Source organism: Phalaenopsis equestris, unplaced genomic scaffold (genome assembly GCF_001263595.1).
Source record: "Phalaenopsis equestris unplaced genomic scaffold, ASM126359v1 Scaffold233707, whole genome shotgun sequence".
NCBI classification, from domain to species: Eukaryota; Viridiplantae; Streptophyta; class Magnoliopsida; order Asparagales; family Orchidaceae; genus Phalaenopsis; species Phalaenopsis equestris.
Window position 1 is genome coordinate 58,905 of NW_018251646.1, and position 16,657 is coordinate 75,561.

Consider the following 16,657-nt stretch of genomic DNA (forward strand, 5'->3'; position numbering starts at 1 on the left):
ATTTATAAAGAAAAGAGAAGTCGTCTTGTAATCATCTTTTTTTTTCATTTGTAAATTATTATTGGCTATTTGGGCGCAGCTAAAACATTGCTTACTTTTCTGCTTCCTGTGAGTGTCTCAACACTTCATATGCTGAAATGGCTCCTGCTCTCTATTGTTTACTTATTGCAAAGGAAATGAAATTAAGGAATCTAATTGTGGAAGTGGACTCCCTCTCCGTATTTCGTTGTTGCAACTGTAGTGATCTGTGTAATTGGCAGAATTTGATTATTCAGGCTAAGATTAAGAAGCTCTTGCACTACTTCAATGTTAAATTGAATCATATATTACGTGAAGCAAACAGACCTAAATATTTTTTTTCCAGATCTGGTCAGCACATTAAGAGATTAGAGTGGGCATGGAATCAAATGCCGACTTTAACTTACTTATCAGTGGCGACAGATTTGACTCAGCATACATTGGAATTGAAAATATGTAATCTTAATATATATATATATATATTAAAAAGGTTGATCGCTGATCAACCCCATAGTCAGATCGAGGGGCGGACTCCCCTTCCAGACAGGTGTGCAATTTGATTCTACGCATAGATCTAACCTCCGATCCGAGGGACTAACACCAAATGCAGCAACTAATGAGTCAGGCGAAGACATTAATCTTAAAATATAAATATAAATATAAATAAAAGGGAACTTTAGCTCTCATGCTTTGCTCATTAAGGCCCTCCCTTGAATCATAAGGTGGCCTGCCTGCTCCTTATATTGGCGTGATTCTTCCATAATTATTATATTATATTATATTGTAGGGGCTTTTACATACATACCACACAATTCTTATGTATTTACTTATCTAACATCTAAACTTTTCTTTTCTTACAATTATAACGGCCAAATGTTTCATTCCATAACAATAATATTTTCAATTTAACTCGTAAAAGTGAAATGCCCCTTTCCATGCATAAATAAGGTGGTATCTTACTCTCTCTCTCTCTCTCTCTCTATATATGTATATATATATATATATATATAAGTGTTGCTTTGATGAGAATGCTTACGTGGATGAGTGGCCTGACAATTAGAGTCAAAATGCGAAACGAATCTATCAGTGAAATGGTTGGTGTAGCGGTAGAGACAAACAATATTAGAGAAAGCCGTCTTAGATGTTTTGTTCACATTAAACGTCGACCATCTAATATTTTGATTATGAGGGTAAATGTTTTGGATTTAGCTTATGTTAAAAAAAAAAAAAACAGAGGCAGACCTAAAAAGAATTTGGCATACTATATACAAAATGTTCTTAGTGTGTTAGACTTAAATGAATATTTGACGCTTAATGGGACTCAATGGCGAAAAAAGATTCTTGTAGCCGACTCCACTTAGTCAAATAAAGACTTATTATTGTTGTGGATTGTTGTGTGTGTGTGTGTGTGTGTTTCAATATATATATATATATATATATATAAAACAATATTGCCCGACGGGCGGACACAATATTGTCCGACGGGTGGCACCGCCGATCAACCCTTAATACGCTAACTCCTGTAAGGTTTGAGAGCCAATGCGGTGTACAAATAAATTCGAGTACCACCTGCCTTAAGGAGACAATGCACCAGAAGAGGATTCGAAGCCTGGACCTAAGGGGACATACAACCTTCAAAAAGGTTGCTCTACCAAAAGGTCATGGATTGCGCAGGGGTGTGTGTGTGTGTTGTATAATAAAAAAGATTTAACTAACCTTTATTTAGAATTAAAATGTACATGCCGATTACGAGAGCGTTCCAGGAAATCGCTTGCATATGAAGATCAGATGCGATGCGGCAGCCGGCAGCACGTTTGCACATGTTAGGCATTCTTGCCGTATAAGCGCAGCATAGGATTCCATATCTGCGCTTCTTAAATTGTGTTTTTCAATTCTTTTGCTAGTTCGTTTAAAAGATAGGATTTTGAAACAATGAGAATTGCAAACTCAAGATAACAAGTAAAATATCATAATATGACTATTTTTATACATTGAGTTTTGGACTGAAAAAATACTCTTATAAATAGTTTTATCTATTTCTTCTTGGCACAATAAAACAGTTGCGTCGACTATGTCAAGCACAATTGTCTAATCTAATGCCTTGTATATTAAATTTGTGAATAGAATCATTGCTCAATATTTATGACAATTGTATACTTGAGTGTAGCACATGCATGCCCCCATAAGTATATTCTATCATTGTGATACATCATTAATTCACCCTCTTGTATTCCGTCAATAACCACCATTTAAATTTTAGATGCCTTTACATATTGAGCCCAAAGATTTTCAAATTTATATCCACAACCCCAAAGATCAATAAACCACCATTTAAATTTTAGATGCCTTTATACACAATTCTTGTGTTTTTACATATAGAACCCAAAGATTTTCAAATTTATATCCACAACCCCAAAAGTTTTAACATCACATCACACATAACATTATTAATAACTTTTTAATAGTAAAATATTTCTTTTCATGCGTATAAGACAATAATTTATTATAAAATTAATTATGGAAGTTCAGGTATTAAATAGGTATAAATCTCCTATTTAATATAATATATTTGGTTTATTTACTATCATCATTATTATTCTTATACTAAAATATTAAACTTCTAAATAAATGTTTATTTAAATTAAAATTATCTTTAGAAATTCAAGTAAAAAAAGTAATTATAAGTGGCCATGTGTTTCCTGTGGAGTTGGGTGGGCCCCACCCTGGGTTTCATTGGTCGCTTCATGCATCGGACTTGCGGTCGTAATTTTAAGAAGGCTGGTGTAACGGCTCCGGATGGCATCAAACGAAATTTCGGCCAAGTCCTGAGACGTGGTTGGGATGCCAAGTTTTTCTCAGGTCCTTACTATAAAACGCTAACCCGTTTCCTTTTCTTCTCTCAAGCCTTGTAAAGTCTCCTCACTTTGAAGCCAGTTTCGCAGTAGGTAATCCGGCGACGTCTGTAGTTGATTTTGGCAGAGTTTCTTCTTCACATTCGTCGATTTGAGAAGGTAAATGCCTGATTTTTGTGTATGACACTGCTCCTCTTTTACAATTTCTTGTCAGATAGATTCTATTCGTTTTCTTTCTTGCATTTAGAAGTTTTAATGATTATTTGTTAAGAAAGTTGCCCTTTAATTTCCGTTGGCATGAAATCTGTGTCAGATCTTATGCCTGTTTTTGTTTTGTGCTGATTTTTTAATGGCTGGGCTTATTATTTGTGGTTTTGGGTTTATGATTTGTCAAAAATTGCTTTTTCTAATCAACTGTAATTGTTTGATTTCAATTTGATGAGAAGTAATTTTAATTTGTGAAGCAAATATCTTAAAACGAGGCTTGATGTAAAATAATTGCTGTGAAATCAAACATTTAGTTTGTTATTATTATAGTTGGTAATGATCTTGAAAGTTATTCCCATGGCACTCGATGAGAAGCCCATCCACATCAAATTTATGTCTTGGCACTCACTATTTCTTAATAAAAAATAATTATAAGTTGCTTTGCATTTATTTTGCAATTAACATGACATTTCTGGCATATTCCTATTTCTGCGATAAATTTTACTTAACCTTTCTGGTTCTTGGTGCAACATAGGGCTCATTTGGTTGCATTAAGCATGAAAACATGTTTTGAAGACAACATAATTTGTCAAAATCATAATTTGATTGGAAATTGTTCGACTCAACATTGATGTTCACATAACTTACTTTCACAGAACAACCTCCAAAATGTTTTTTTTTTTTTTTTTTTCACCAAAATTTGATTGAAAAAATGAGACGACTTTCTCTAAAACATGTTTTCTATCGACAAGCACAAAAATATGCTCTAATTTTGATATTTTGCTTTTGTTTGAATGAATTGCCTTTTTTATTTTACTTTTAAATACTTGATTTGTAATGTTCTTAAAGTACCTATGTCTTTGGATTAAAATTTTCTTTCATGTTAGATATTGGACCAATGAATTCAAAGATAGTAGGCGACAATATTTTGGTTGAAGGGGAATAAGGCAAATAATTTCGTGTATAGAACATGTACATTCAATTAAATAAGTTGGATCTAGAGAGTACTCAATTCAATCAATGAAAATAATTTTATAATAAATCTCTATTTACAAAACAAGAATTACATAGGATATGACCAAACATTTAATTGTAATTTTAACCCTATTAAATCTCAACTAACTATAACTTAAATTTTTTTATTTTCCATGATAAGATAAAATATAAAAAAATAAAAATAAATTAATTTTTTTTTCTAATTGATAGAAATGCATCAAAAAGGGCTTGAGGGCCACCCCAATTCATATTGGTTCTAATCTACTTTAAGTTATTATAATTGAACTTTGATTGCATGTCCTTATGAGTTGATATGGAATGTATGAAGGCTTCTATTACATCAAATTCTTTATAGTTTCAAAAAACTCTTATCTAGAAGGTTAGCATTGATGTAACCGTCCTACCTATGAAGGCATTCTTTTGTTATTACTTATTTATCATTCATTATCATTTGAAGTTGGTCTTTCCTTTATTTGTCCAAATACATGTGCTCAACATTTATCCTAAACACTTCATCCAAAATCATATTTTCAACATCCACATTGGTGGGAAAACTAGCATACTTGAATTAGTGGAAGCAACATGTGCCATTGGAATTTCTCTTGTAAAAGAATCAACGTGCAATTCTTGAAGTTTATTATTTCTAGATAAGAAGAAGCATTTTTAATGTTGAAATTTGACTAATAAATTATTAAGAGTTAAATCTATTGAAGAACTATTATAATTAGTTTTCTTACTAACCTTGAAAGAACCAAAAGTCTTTGCATGTTGTATCAAATTTGTGTGAAACAATTGAGACGTATATGAATAATCAAGTCAGCCTCATTTTACCCTTAAGAAGTTTTCTTAATATTTTTAAATCACAATATTTCTCATTGTTCATTTCATTTTTCAATCTACTTTCTAGTATTTATGAAAATTGTAGAAGTAACTTTGAAGAAGAATAAGTGCCCTGATTTTTTCACATATAGAGTGCAAATATATAGTGAAAACAATCCCTTCTAATTTACAAACTTACCAAATATATCTAATATAAATTAAGAAAAGAAATAATTCTGAAATAAAAATAAAATAATATAACTTAGAAAGGAAACAAATTATTCTAGAGTTTCCTAAGTTGCCTCAATCAAATTCTCAAAGATCTTCTCATTTTTCTTCAAGGATCTTCTCAGTTTTCCTCACTCTCCTTTAAGTTGGATCTTAGATGTTGTAGACTGAGCTTGATATTGAATTCTATGAAGGCATTTAAAGGAAGAGCTTTGATGAAGACATCAACAACATTTTGGTGTGTCGGGATGTAGCTTAGTTGTATAATTCCTATATTATCTCTTTTTCAGAGACAATATATCTATCAATTTCAATATGCTTAGTTTTGTCGTGATGCACAAGATTCTTGATAATGTTGATAACTACTTGACTATCACAAAATCTTTGTGCATGCTTACGGAGGTGCATTATAATTCCTTAAATAGTTTTGAATCTAGTTCCCTTCAAAATACCTAAGGCTAATTTCTTATGCTCTAATTCCACAGTACTTCTTGAAACAACTACTTTCTTCTTACTTCTCCATGTCACTCAATTTCTCCATACATTGGAGCTGTAACTTGTGGAAGACCTTCTGTTAGTGAGTTCCCTAGGCCAACTAACATTAGTGTAGACTTCCACCTCTCTCTTCCTAATTTTCTCAAAAATTAATCCATAACCAGGAGTTTTCTTAAGAAGCCTCAAAATTTTATACACCATCTCCAGTTGCTCTTTTTTGGGGCTGTTCATTTGTTAACTCACAATACTAAACGAGTATGCAATATATGACATTATATGTTTTATATAGATGAGTTTTTTTTTACCAATCTTTGATATCTTCTTTTATCCACAGAGAAACTTTCTCCTCTCCTTTTTGACTTATGGTTGGGATCTATTGGAGTATTAACAAACTTAGATCTAATTATCTCCATACCTTTTAATAAATTTAAGATGTATTTCCTCTGTGATATAATGTGCCATTCTTAGACCTTATTACATCCATATTTAGAAAACATCTCATGATTCCTAGTTCCTTGATTCAAATTATGTGGTAAGCACTTATTTGATCTTGTGAATCTCTCTTTCATTATAACTAGTAAGAATCATATTATCCATATATATAATCAATGAAAAAATTATACCTCTCTTGTTGCGTTTTACAAAACAAAGTATGATCCGCTTTACTTTGGGAATACTCATTATGTCTCATAGTTTTAGCAAACCTTTCAAACCACATTTTTGGTAATTTTTTAAGCCCATAGAGAGACTTCCATAGTTTGCATACTAGGTGCCTATTAGAATCATTCTCAAATCCTGGTTATATCTCTATATACACTTCTTCTTTTAGATCCTCATTTAAGAAGATGTTTTTTATGTCAAGTTGATGTAGCCACCATTCCTTGCTCGCTGCTACTGAAAGGAGAACTTTGATATTGTTTGTCAATCCCATAAAACCATGAGTGAAACTTTTTGTAACAAGTTTAACTTTGAATCTCTCAATACCACCATCAGATTTGTATTTGACGTTGAAGTCCCATTTGCATTAAATGACTTCTTATGATTACAGAGCTTAGTAAGAATCCTTGTACCATTATGCTTTACCACTTGAATCTCCTCTTCAAAAATTTTCCTCCATTCTAGATTATCAAGGGCTTCATGAATGGATTAAGGAATCTTCATAATGTCATGATTATAAACAAAAGCTTTGCAGGATGATATAGTTTCCCATAAGCAAGATACTCCTGAATTAGATATCTATTGCAGCTTTTCTTGTCACCATCATCAGAAGCGAAATGAGATAACTCATGAGTACTAGACTTCTCCTTACCTAAAATTTTATTGAATGCAGACTCACATTTTGTTTTGAGCAATTTTGTCCTTGCAAGTTGTCTTTGATCTGTTAAGGTTTTTCTTCCTCCTTATGTACATGTGATTTTTTTTTCTTTGGAATTCAAGTTGGTTGGTTGGCATCCTCAACCAGGATAGGAGGGCTAGGCAGAGTAGGTAGTGACGCTGTGTAGGTTTTATCAAGGGCATCACAGAATTGATGTTCATTTATACTCTCCCCCTGATCATCATATTTTAGGCTAGTAAGGATTGATTTTTTTAAAAAAAATGTGACATCCATAGAGTTATTAGCACTTATACCCCTTTTTTTCTGTGGCATGCCCAAAAAAATACATGATAGATTATGGTTAAGTTTTTTATGATTTAGAGAGTGGACGAGAACAGATGATACGTTCACAAAGATTTTAGTGGTATAGTAGATGAGAAATCTATGATTTGAGGATATGTAACTATCAAAACTTGAAGGGTTGTTCTGATGTTAGCTATTCGACTAGGCAAATGATTGATAAGTATGTTGCAGTAAGAACCGCGTCTCCCAAAATTATATTGAAACTTGGCGAGACATCATAATTGAGAATGAAACCTCAAGAAGATACTTATTATTTCTCTTATCTATCCTATTTTTTTTGTGGGATATCAATATATGAACTCACGTGGATAATTTCATTTTTGAAAGATATGACGTAATGAAGAAGCTAAAATATTTCTTTGTATTATCAGTTTTATGGATTTAAATCTTGTATTGGAATTTAGTTTTAATTATGTCATAAAAGATTTAGAAGATTTGGGTGATTTTTTATTTCTCCTTGATTAGGAATACAAAAGCAGATATGGTGTGATCATTAATAAATGAGACAAATCATCGGGCCCCACTTAAGATTATCACCTTTGATGTTCCCCAAATATCACCGTGGATATTAGCAAAAGAGTGTGATGCTTTGTACTAAATCAAAGGATAATTGTTTCTCATGTGCTAAAGTTGACAAATCACACATTGGAAAAATTAGGTTTCTTATCGATAAACGAATGAAGATACAACTCAGCAACATAATTAAAATTGCGATGACTCGAGCAAAAATATCATAACAAGTCTTGATTATTAACAGACATGGACTCAAAAAATTTGAGGATAGGAATATAGGATCATTTTTGTGTTTAGAAAGAGACTTTCTTTGAGTAGATATAAGCTTTGATATATGTCAGCACCACCATTTGAAATTCACAAGAGTTTGCAAGGAATTTAATTATATATTTTATGTCATGAATAGGCTTGCAGATTGAAATCAAATTGTAGTTCAATTTTGGAACATATACAAAAAAAGAAAAGAGTGATATCACAAGAGAGCTCCACATTTTTTTTCTTAGCAATGTTTGAAGGTGATCTGTTTGCAAGTCACGCCAATCTGAATATTGAGGCATTTTGATAGTTGACTAGAGCATTGATTTCTTTGGTAATATGATTGGATGCTCTTGAATCTTTGATCCATGTAATAAATATCTCATTACTGGCAATGCGAAAAGAATATATTACCTTAGTGTGTCATGAGAATGGTGTGCCACTCTAAATTACCTCTAAGGAGTTTTGTACTTCAAGTTGCTCATTAGTGAATGGTTCGGCTGACTTTTCGAATGTGGTAGCCTCATTAGCCTTATTATCTTGTTCTTTTCTTTCATGTCTAGGTTTTCAATCAGCAGGTTTCCATAAATTTTCCATCATTTGTCTTTGATATGCCCAATCTTCTTACAAAAGACACATGTGGGAAGATTACTCTTGTTCTTCAAGTCATTTAATGAATATTTAGTGTATAGGGCCGAGCTTTTAAGTACTTGGGAACCCTCATTTCTAATCAGCGTAAACTTTATTCTTCTCTCTTATATCTTGACTTCAGTAAATGCTTCATTGGTAGATGGGTGTGTCTTTGTTCCCATGATCCTCCCTTTCTCCTCATCCAATTTTTAAGTTAGTGCTACTAGCATTTTGATGGTTCTCTTCTTCTTTGTAATGAATTTAAACATTACAACACATGTGAACATTTACATGTATATATCTCAAACGCATCCAATTGTAACCAATACTTTGTCATGGTGTTAAGATATTGGGTAACACTTAGCTCTCCTTAACGAAGGTCATCAAGTCTAGTTTTAGTCTCCAATAAATCTGTAGTATTTTCAATGCTAGAATATTCTTCTCTTGCAACCTTCCAGAATTCTTTGACAGTTTTGTAAAGCAGAAAATTTTTTTCCACTTTAGTGGTCATAGAATTGACTAGCCAGAACATAATAACCATATGATCTTGTTCATCTATGTGTGGTGGTTGGGGTCAGTTATCTCAAAAACTATGCTTTCTCCTATGAGATGTTCCTCTTTCTCTTTACCACAAATGTCCATAAACATGGATTATGACCATTAAAGGCAGTAATGGTCATTGAGTTTATGATTTATGATAAAGTTATAAATATTACGATTTTTCTGGAAAGAATCCCTGGTCTTTCATTCAGAGTTAACATGTGAAGTAGAAATTGAAGTCTTAATCTCTTACTAGATTATCAAGCTTATGAGCCTTTAGAGCTATTTCTAGTTGACTATAATGGAGAGAGGTGCTCACTGACGCTAGTGTTGCTGCCATTGCTTACTGCTTGCGACCTCTGGTGTCTGTTCCTATTCTTTGCATCATTGGGAATACAAGTTCTGATCCAAGAGGAATAATATCAACTAGAGAAAGAGAAGGAGCGTGATTTCCTCTAGGAAGATAGAGTGATTTACACTTGAGGGACAAAATGACCTTCTCGTGCAGGACAGAAGAACATGATCCGTGAGAAAGAGGAAATGATTTCCATAAGGGAGACAAAATGATCTCTGGTTTGGAGCAAGGAGTCTTAATTCTTTGTTGTTAGTGCCTAGGAGAAATTCTGACCAGAGAAGGGCCTGCAAAAGGGAGTTTACGCTATCAGTAAGATTTTCAGCAGAAGACAGGAACAATTGAGGGATTCATGTTATAGGGAAGAGTCGGGAAAGTGACCTGCAAATATTTTCAGCTCGAGCAAAGGGCATTTATAGATGAAGGAGGAGGTTTATCATCAGGATATAGATAGGTTATGTATTAGAGCTCTAATTACATGTAGAAAATGGGTATGGTGAGGACTTGTTCCCTTAATTTATTCACATATAGGGTACATATATATAGTAAAAGCAATCCCTCCTAATTCACAAACTTACCAAATATATCTAACCAAAATTAAGAAAGAAAATAATTATGAAATAAAAAATAAATAACATAGAATAGAAAGGGAATAAACTAATCAAGAGTTTCCTAATTTGTTTCAATCAAATCCTCAAAGATCTTCTCCCATTTTCTCAAGGATCTTTTCAGATTTCCTTCAGGATCTTCTCATATTTCCACACAAATGATAAAAAAGAATTAGAATATGTATGCAATGGTGAAAATCCAAAAGCTATAAATTTTTACACTTTAGTCTCTGAAAAATTATAGTTTCTATCTTGCCATCGTTTTCAATACATTGTTATTGCATGGATATTTAGTTGTAGGAAGATGGATTTCTCCATTACAGAGATTTTTGTACAATTATGTATTTTAATTGATATCTTAAAAAATTATATATTACACTAAACTTGCCACTAATTTTAGGATGAAAAGTTAATGAGAACTTAAAAATATTGCCTAGCATTTTTTTCCTTAAAGCATGGGAATGAAGTAAGCTATTTTAGAAGATCCTCTACCACTAGCGTTATACTATCATTACCACTAACTAAAATAAATATCACCTGTAAAAAATTCATAATCAACTCAAACCAGGGATTGAATGGGTTATGAAGGAAAGTGTGCTTGCTAACATGCTTTATATTTTCTTACTATTTGATATGCTCAACATTGACTAACAATTCTAATAGTATATTAGCTTAATAAAAGGACAGTAAAGCTCACATTCAAATAAATATATGATTTGTGCTAGGCAACATTGCTTGCTATGCCACCAACATGCATTTCCTAAACAATATGATAAAGATTAGTTTTGAAAATGAAAATTCTATGAACCTTGTAAAAGTATCCATCTTGATATATAAAATTTGTAAAAAGATTTTGTGACTAAAAGAAATCAAATGGAAGTTAGGACAAGTCACATACTTATATTAAGAGAAATCAAATAGATGGTGTAGTTTCATGTTAGTCATTATCACAAATATTGATATTCCAGTGTCATTTAGTAAAATTTGACTTTTTTTTGCAAGTTTGAGTATCAACCTTTTGAGTGGCATAATGATGACCGAAAATATTATAATCAAAACTAGTGGTAGCATATCTTTGGATGAATTTTTATATACTAGTATACCTATTGGTTTGGACAGTTCTGATCAACAATATGTTATGAGCACGATATTGATAAGTCAGAATAAACCTTCTAGCCTGTCTAGGATAGATAGGTTGTGTATAAGTTGTGTAAGCTCATTTTTGTTAAATTATAGAATCAATTTATAATTTACATAAAGATTTTATGTTATATTAAATAGTCTTATATAAGTATCTCATTATTAATCAAACTGTCGATGATTGACTCTTTACATTGATTATTTTGGGAAGATATTTTGAAAATATTTTGGACTAATTCTAAAGTCAGTGATGTGTTTGCTGACACTAATGATGTAATATGTAAATGCAATCTAGTAAGTAGTGGTTGAACAAACGTAATGTGAAAAGTGGAAAAATAAAAAATATTGGAGTAACAAGCATTTGAATTTAAAACTTCTTTCTCCTTAATACTTTTAAAACTATTATAGATTTGGTTTCTAAATTAAGATATAATATTTTTTTAATTATTATTATGTGTTTTAGTTTGGGGGGATAATTTTTAGTGTGATTAACATATTAAAGGGTTTAGTTAAAATTTAGGAGTAGTGAGTGTCTCGCCCAACTTTCTCTAGGTTCCAACACTATTGTAATAAAGTACTCAAATGAATTTGAAGTAGTTTTTAGTATTTGTCGTATTGAAAATAATCAATTTTTTTCCACAGTAAACATCAAATTCAATGACAAGAAGTATCCATGAACTAACACAATTATGATCATCGTATTAATTAGCTAGACAACATTAGCATAGTGCTTAATTCTCTTATATGTAAATCTCACCATAAAATGTAACTTTTGGGATTGCAGTTAGATATATTTTAGTAGATAATTCATTTGTTGTCCATGCATAGTTTTAAAATTTTATATAGGTATATATGTATCTATACATTAACATAGATTATTACCATTCGCCATTTGGGTCAAGCTTCAAATAGCCACGGTCCATGTGTTGGTAAAAATTCTTTATTCACTTAGTGATGATGGTCGATTACAAATAGATTGAGACAGAGTTGAGTGTTGTCATGCACACGCCAATGCTAATACTTTGATGATTGTAGATGGAGTAGCTAAATAAGGCAAAGATAAGAATGGAAGATGTGCATATGTATGTAGCTAACATGTAGGAGATGAATAGGATGTTATCATTTCAGGATAACAAGCAAAGACCTTTGTGAGCAGGAATTTGAATTGTGAGTAGAAGAGGTTGTTTGAAGTTTCATATGTGCTACGAATTACATGTTTTATGTGTCATTGTTGGATAGGGAAAAAGGAAGAAGTTTTTTGGAGGATGGAAATGCAATGAAAAAAAATGCAAAATTATGTTAACCTAATAAGTAATTGAGGTCTAGTGATTAATGGCCCTAAAAGCCAGTGAATAATACACACAAGTTGAAGGTAAGTTCTTCACAAGTGTCTCTTGTGATTTGCGAAGGAGGGCAAGCCCATGGGTTGAATTTGAATGCAAGGAGAGCATGAACAATGCATTCACAAATGAGAGAATAGTGAAGTGCAATTGCATTGAAGTGATAGGAACCAACTAAATGAGATAAAAGGGATATGTAGTTGTGCTTTAGGATGAATTGGATGAGTTGCAGGATCAATAGGAAGAAGATATGATTATGGAATTCACAAGAAGATTCCATTAATCACACTTTAAAACAAAGAAAAATGTTGGAGGGAAAATTAGGCAAAGAACTTTTTATACACATCTTGAATTTAAACATACTTAATTTGGCACAATGAAGTAGAATTCATCCAAAAATAAAAGATGAATACATCATAGATTCTTTTATAGAAATAGGGTAATAAGTAGGATAAGTCCCTTAAAGGAGAAGCATAGAATTAAGTTTAGTGTTGCTGAGATGAGAATGCTAAAGTGGATGGGTGGCTTTACACATTGAGACAAAATGTGAAATGAATATGCCCATGAAATGGTTGGAGTAACTTTAGTGTCAAACTAGATTGGAGAGAGACTCCTTAGATTGTTTGATGACATTAAACGTCAACCATCTAATAACATAGTTAGGAGAGTATATATTTAGATTTGACTTATATATTCAGAAAGGTTAAGGTAGACCTAAAAAAACTTGGGTATGTTGAATAATAAATTATCTTAATTTATTAGAATTAAATAAAAACTTGACCCTCTACACAATGGAGAAAAAGGTTTTAGGTAGCTGACCTCATTTAGTGAGATAAAGGCTTGTTGTTTTTATTGTTGTTGGTAATAAAAATAAAGCTAAACATTTAAGAGCAAATATAATTCCATTCAATCCCAACAAAATTCAATTTAATTTTATTCTTATCCTAGTAAGAGTTAAATTTAATATAAGAGGTAATTAATAGAAAAGGATATATTGGTGTGGAAGTTTATATATGATCTTGTGGAGTAATATTATTTGTTCTCTTGATCAGTTTTTTTTCCTTTCTATGATCCAAACTTGATGGAGATGTTTAGAAACATAAAAAATGCCAAATTTATATAATTTATGATCAAAGTTGATTTATTGTAATTTGGATTTGGCATGTTTGAAGGATTTAATTCATTATAATATTTCAAATTAGTGTTGTTATTTGGGAAACTTAATTTATTAATAAAAATAAAGAAGCCAAACTATTATTGGTTCAATTGGATGTAAAACTTATGATAGTTATAGATTTTCAATTCTCCTTGATTTTCTTATTAGTTCAAATGATTTATGAATGAATTTCACATCTAGATATTCTGATAAAAAATTGGTGAGGTTCAGTCTTAGAGCCCATAAATCTATTTAAAATAAGTATAATATATAGATTTCTAATATCGAGCTCTTCTGAAGACAAATCAAGAGTCTTATGGTCCATCATTACTAAAATTTTAGTCAAAATTTAATTACTTATGTTTTTCATGAATTATGTTGATTATAAATAATTATGAAATAAATTACATTCCCACGAAAAAATAATAATTATAATAATAAACCTTTAAATTAAAAAAAAAAAAAACATAATTTACTCCCATTCTCTCTTCCCTCCTCTCTCCTTCCACCTCTCTTCCTCTCTCTCTCTCCTCTGCCTCTTCTCCTTTTCGTATACACTCCATTCTCCTCCCTTCCATGAATGATGGTGTGGTAAACCACCTCTTTCACGCTCTCATCTATCCTTCAGCAATTGATGCCTATTAAAACGCTAGCATATTTTGGGGTCTAATGTACATTTGTATGATTTGCTCGATCATTGTAGGTTTCTCCACTTCCACCATTCCATGTCATGTTTTCATATGCAGTTTCATCAATATTTAAAATTGGAGCCGTTGATTTTTCTAATTTTCTTCCAAATATTTTTGCGAGCAAAAAATTTGGAAAAAAAATTCTAATGACTGCTGAAAGATGTGCATCCGCACCACACTAATCTTGTCTGAGGTGAATCCAGGTGTACCTCCATATCGGCTTCTGCCATTAATGTTCGATAAGATTGGAGAACTAGCCCTTGAAAGCATTTCCTGAATTCAAAATCGCGAAGTAAATTTAGAAACTCAAATCCAGTTGTGTTAGGGCAAGACATTGGTGATGACGGTTGAAGTGTTCTGAGTTCAGAATCTCATTTTACGGAAATTTAAGATCAAAGTTGGAGAGAACATTCTTTCTTTCAGGAAGATTATAGAAGACATGGTATCAGACAATAATGGGCATGTTCTTATGCAAAAGTATGAATTAGGAAGACTGTTAGGGCAAGGAACATTCGCTAAGGTTTACCATGGCAGAAATATCAGAACTTCGCATAGTTTTGCTATAAAGGTGATCGAAAAAGAGAAGGTCTTCAAGGTAGGCCTCATAGACCAGATAAAGCGAGAGATTTCAGTTATGAGATTACTAAGACATCCAAATATTGTTCAGCTTTATGAGGTGATGGCAAGCAAAACCAAGATCTATTTCGTCCTTGAATATGTTAGAGGCGAAGAGCTGTTCCATAAGATTTCCAAAGGCAAGCTAAAGGAAGATGTTGCTAGGAAGTATTTTCAGCAGCTGATCAGTGCTGTAGATTTCTGTCACAGCAGAAGGGTTTATCACCGGGATTTGAAACCTGAGAACCTGCTCCTGGATGAAAATGAGAACTTAAAAGTTTCAGATTTCGGACTAAGCGCCCTTGCAGAGTCGAAGAGGCAAGATGGCTTGCTGCACACTGCCTGTGGAACTCCTGCATATGTTGCTCCAGAGGTAATTAATAGAAAAGGATATGATGGTGCAAAGGCTGATATTTGGTCTTGTGGAGTAATTTTGTTTGTTCTCATGGCTGGTTTTCTCCCCTTTCATGATTCAAACCTGATGGAGATGTACAGGAAGATAGGAAATGCCGAATTTAAATGCCCGAATTGGTTTCCACTAGATGTTAGAAGGCTAATAACAAAAATTCTTGATCCAAATGCAGAAACCAGGGTCTCAATTGAAAAAATAAAAGAAAATTCATGGTTTAAAAAGGGGTATGATGCAAAGCAGATGAACAAAGACACAGAAGCAAGAGACTTGGTTCCGCTTGATGTCAATGCAGCTTTCAATTCCTTTCAGTTTACTGCAGCAGAAGAAAATCAAGTAATGGAGAACAGAGAGATTGGGAAGCCCGTAAAATTGAATGCTTTCGACATCATTTCTTTTTCAGCACTCAATCTTTCTGGTTTGTTTGGCGATGCTGACTGCAAGAGGGAAGCAAGATTCACATCCACTAAGCCGGCATGGACCATCATCTCAAAGCTTGAAGAAGTTGCCAGGAAATTAAGGCTGAAGATTAAGAAGAAGGATGGAGGAGTTTTGAAAATGGAAGGATCTAAAGAAGGTTTAAAGGGAGTTTTGGCCATTGATGCTAATGTTTTTGAGGTGACTCCTTCGTTTCATCTGGTAGAGATTAGTAAAAGCAATGGTGATACATATGAGTATCAGAAGCTGTGGAAGCAGGATATGAGACCAGGCCTTAAGGAAATTGTGTGGGCATGGCAAGGTGATGGTGCCTCAGCTTAGTGGCTATATAGTTGCTGCAACACTGGTAGTGATAGATTCTATTAGGCCAATTTTCATTCTTTTTTAAAAGGGCTCTAAATTGTTACTTTTTTTTCTTTGTTTTTTTTTTTTGTAGTGGTTTTGACCTTCTGTGTCTGTCTTACATGACCTGTTCTTCAGCATCTTGAAGTTAATCTTGTTCATGTATTAAATTGTTCATATTAATTATTATTCAGAATGTTTTCTTATGTAACGAAGATGCTTGTGAGTTCAGATGCAACGGATCTATGTTCAGTTTTCAATGTTTAAGCGAGCAAAACCAATAGACTTTTTCGGATTCTTTACTCTTAATTTATCATGAAAACTTTAACATCATGAT

At 32.5% G+C, this 16,657-nt stretch overlaps 1 protein-coding gene across 1 annotated transcript; it reads left to right on the forward strand.

Annotated features, from left to right (window-relative positions):
- The first annotated feature begins 2,843 nt into the window (after positions 1–2,843).
- Positions 2,844–16,438, forward strand: LOC110038750 (CBL-interacting protein kinase 18-like). The gene is made up of 2 exons (XM_020743641.1): positions 2,844–3,029; positions 14,720–16,438. Exon 2 carries the CDS (start codon positions 14,956–14,958, stop codon positions 16,297–16,299), a length of 1,344 nt encoding a protein of 447 aa, XP_020599300.1. The 5' UTR covers positions 2,844–3,029; positions 14,720–14,955; the 3' UTR covers positions 16,300–16,438.
- Positions 16,439–16,657: the final 219 nt, after the last annotated feature.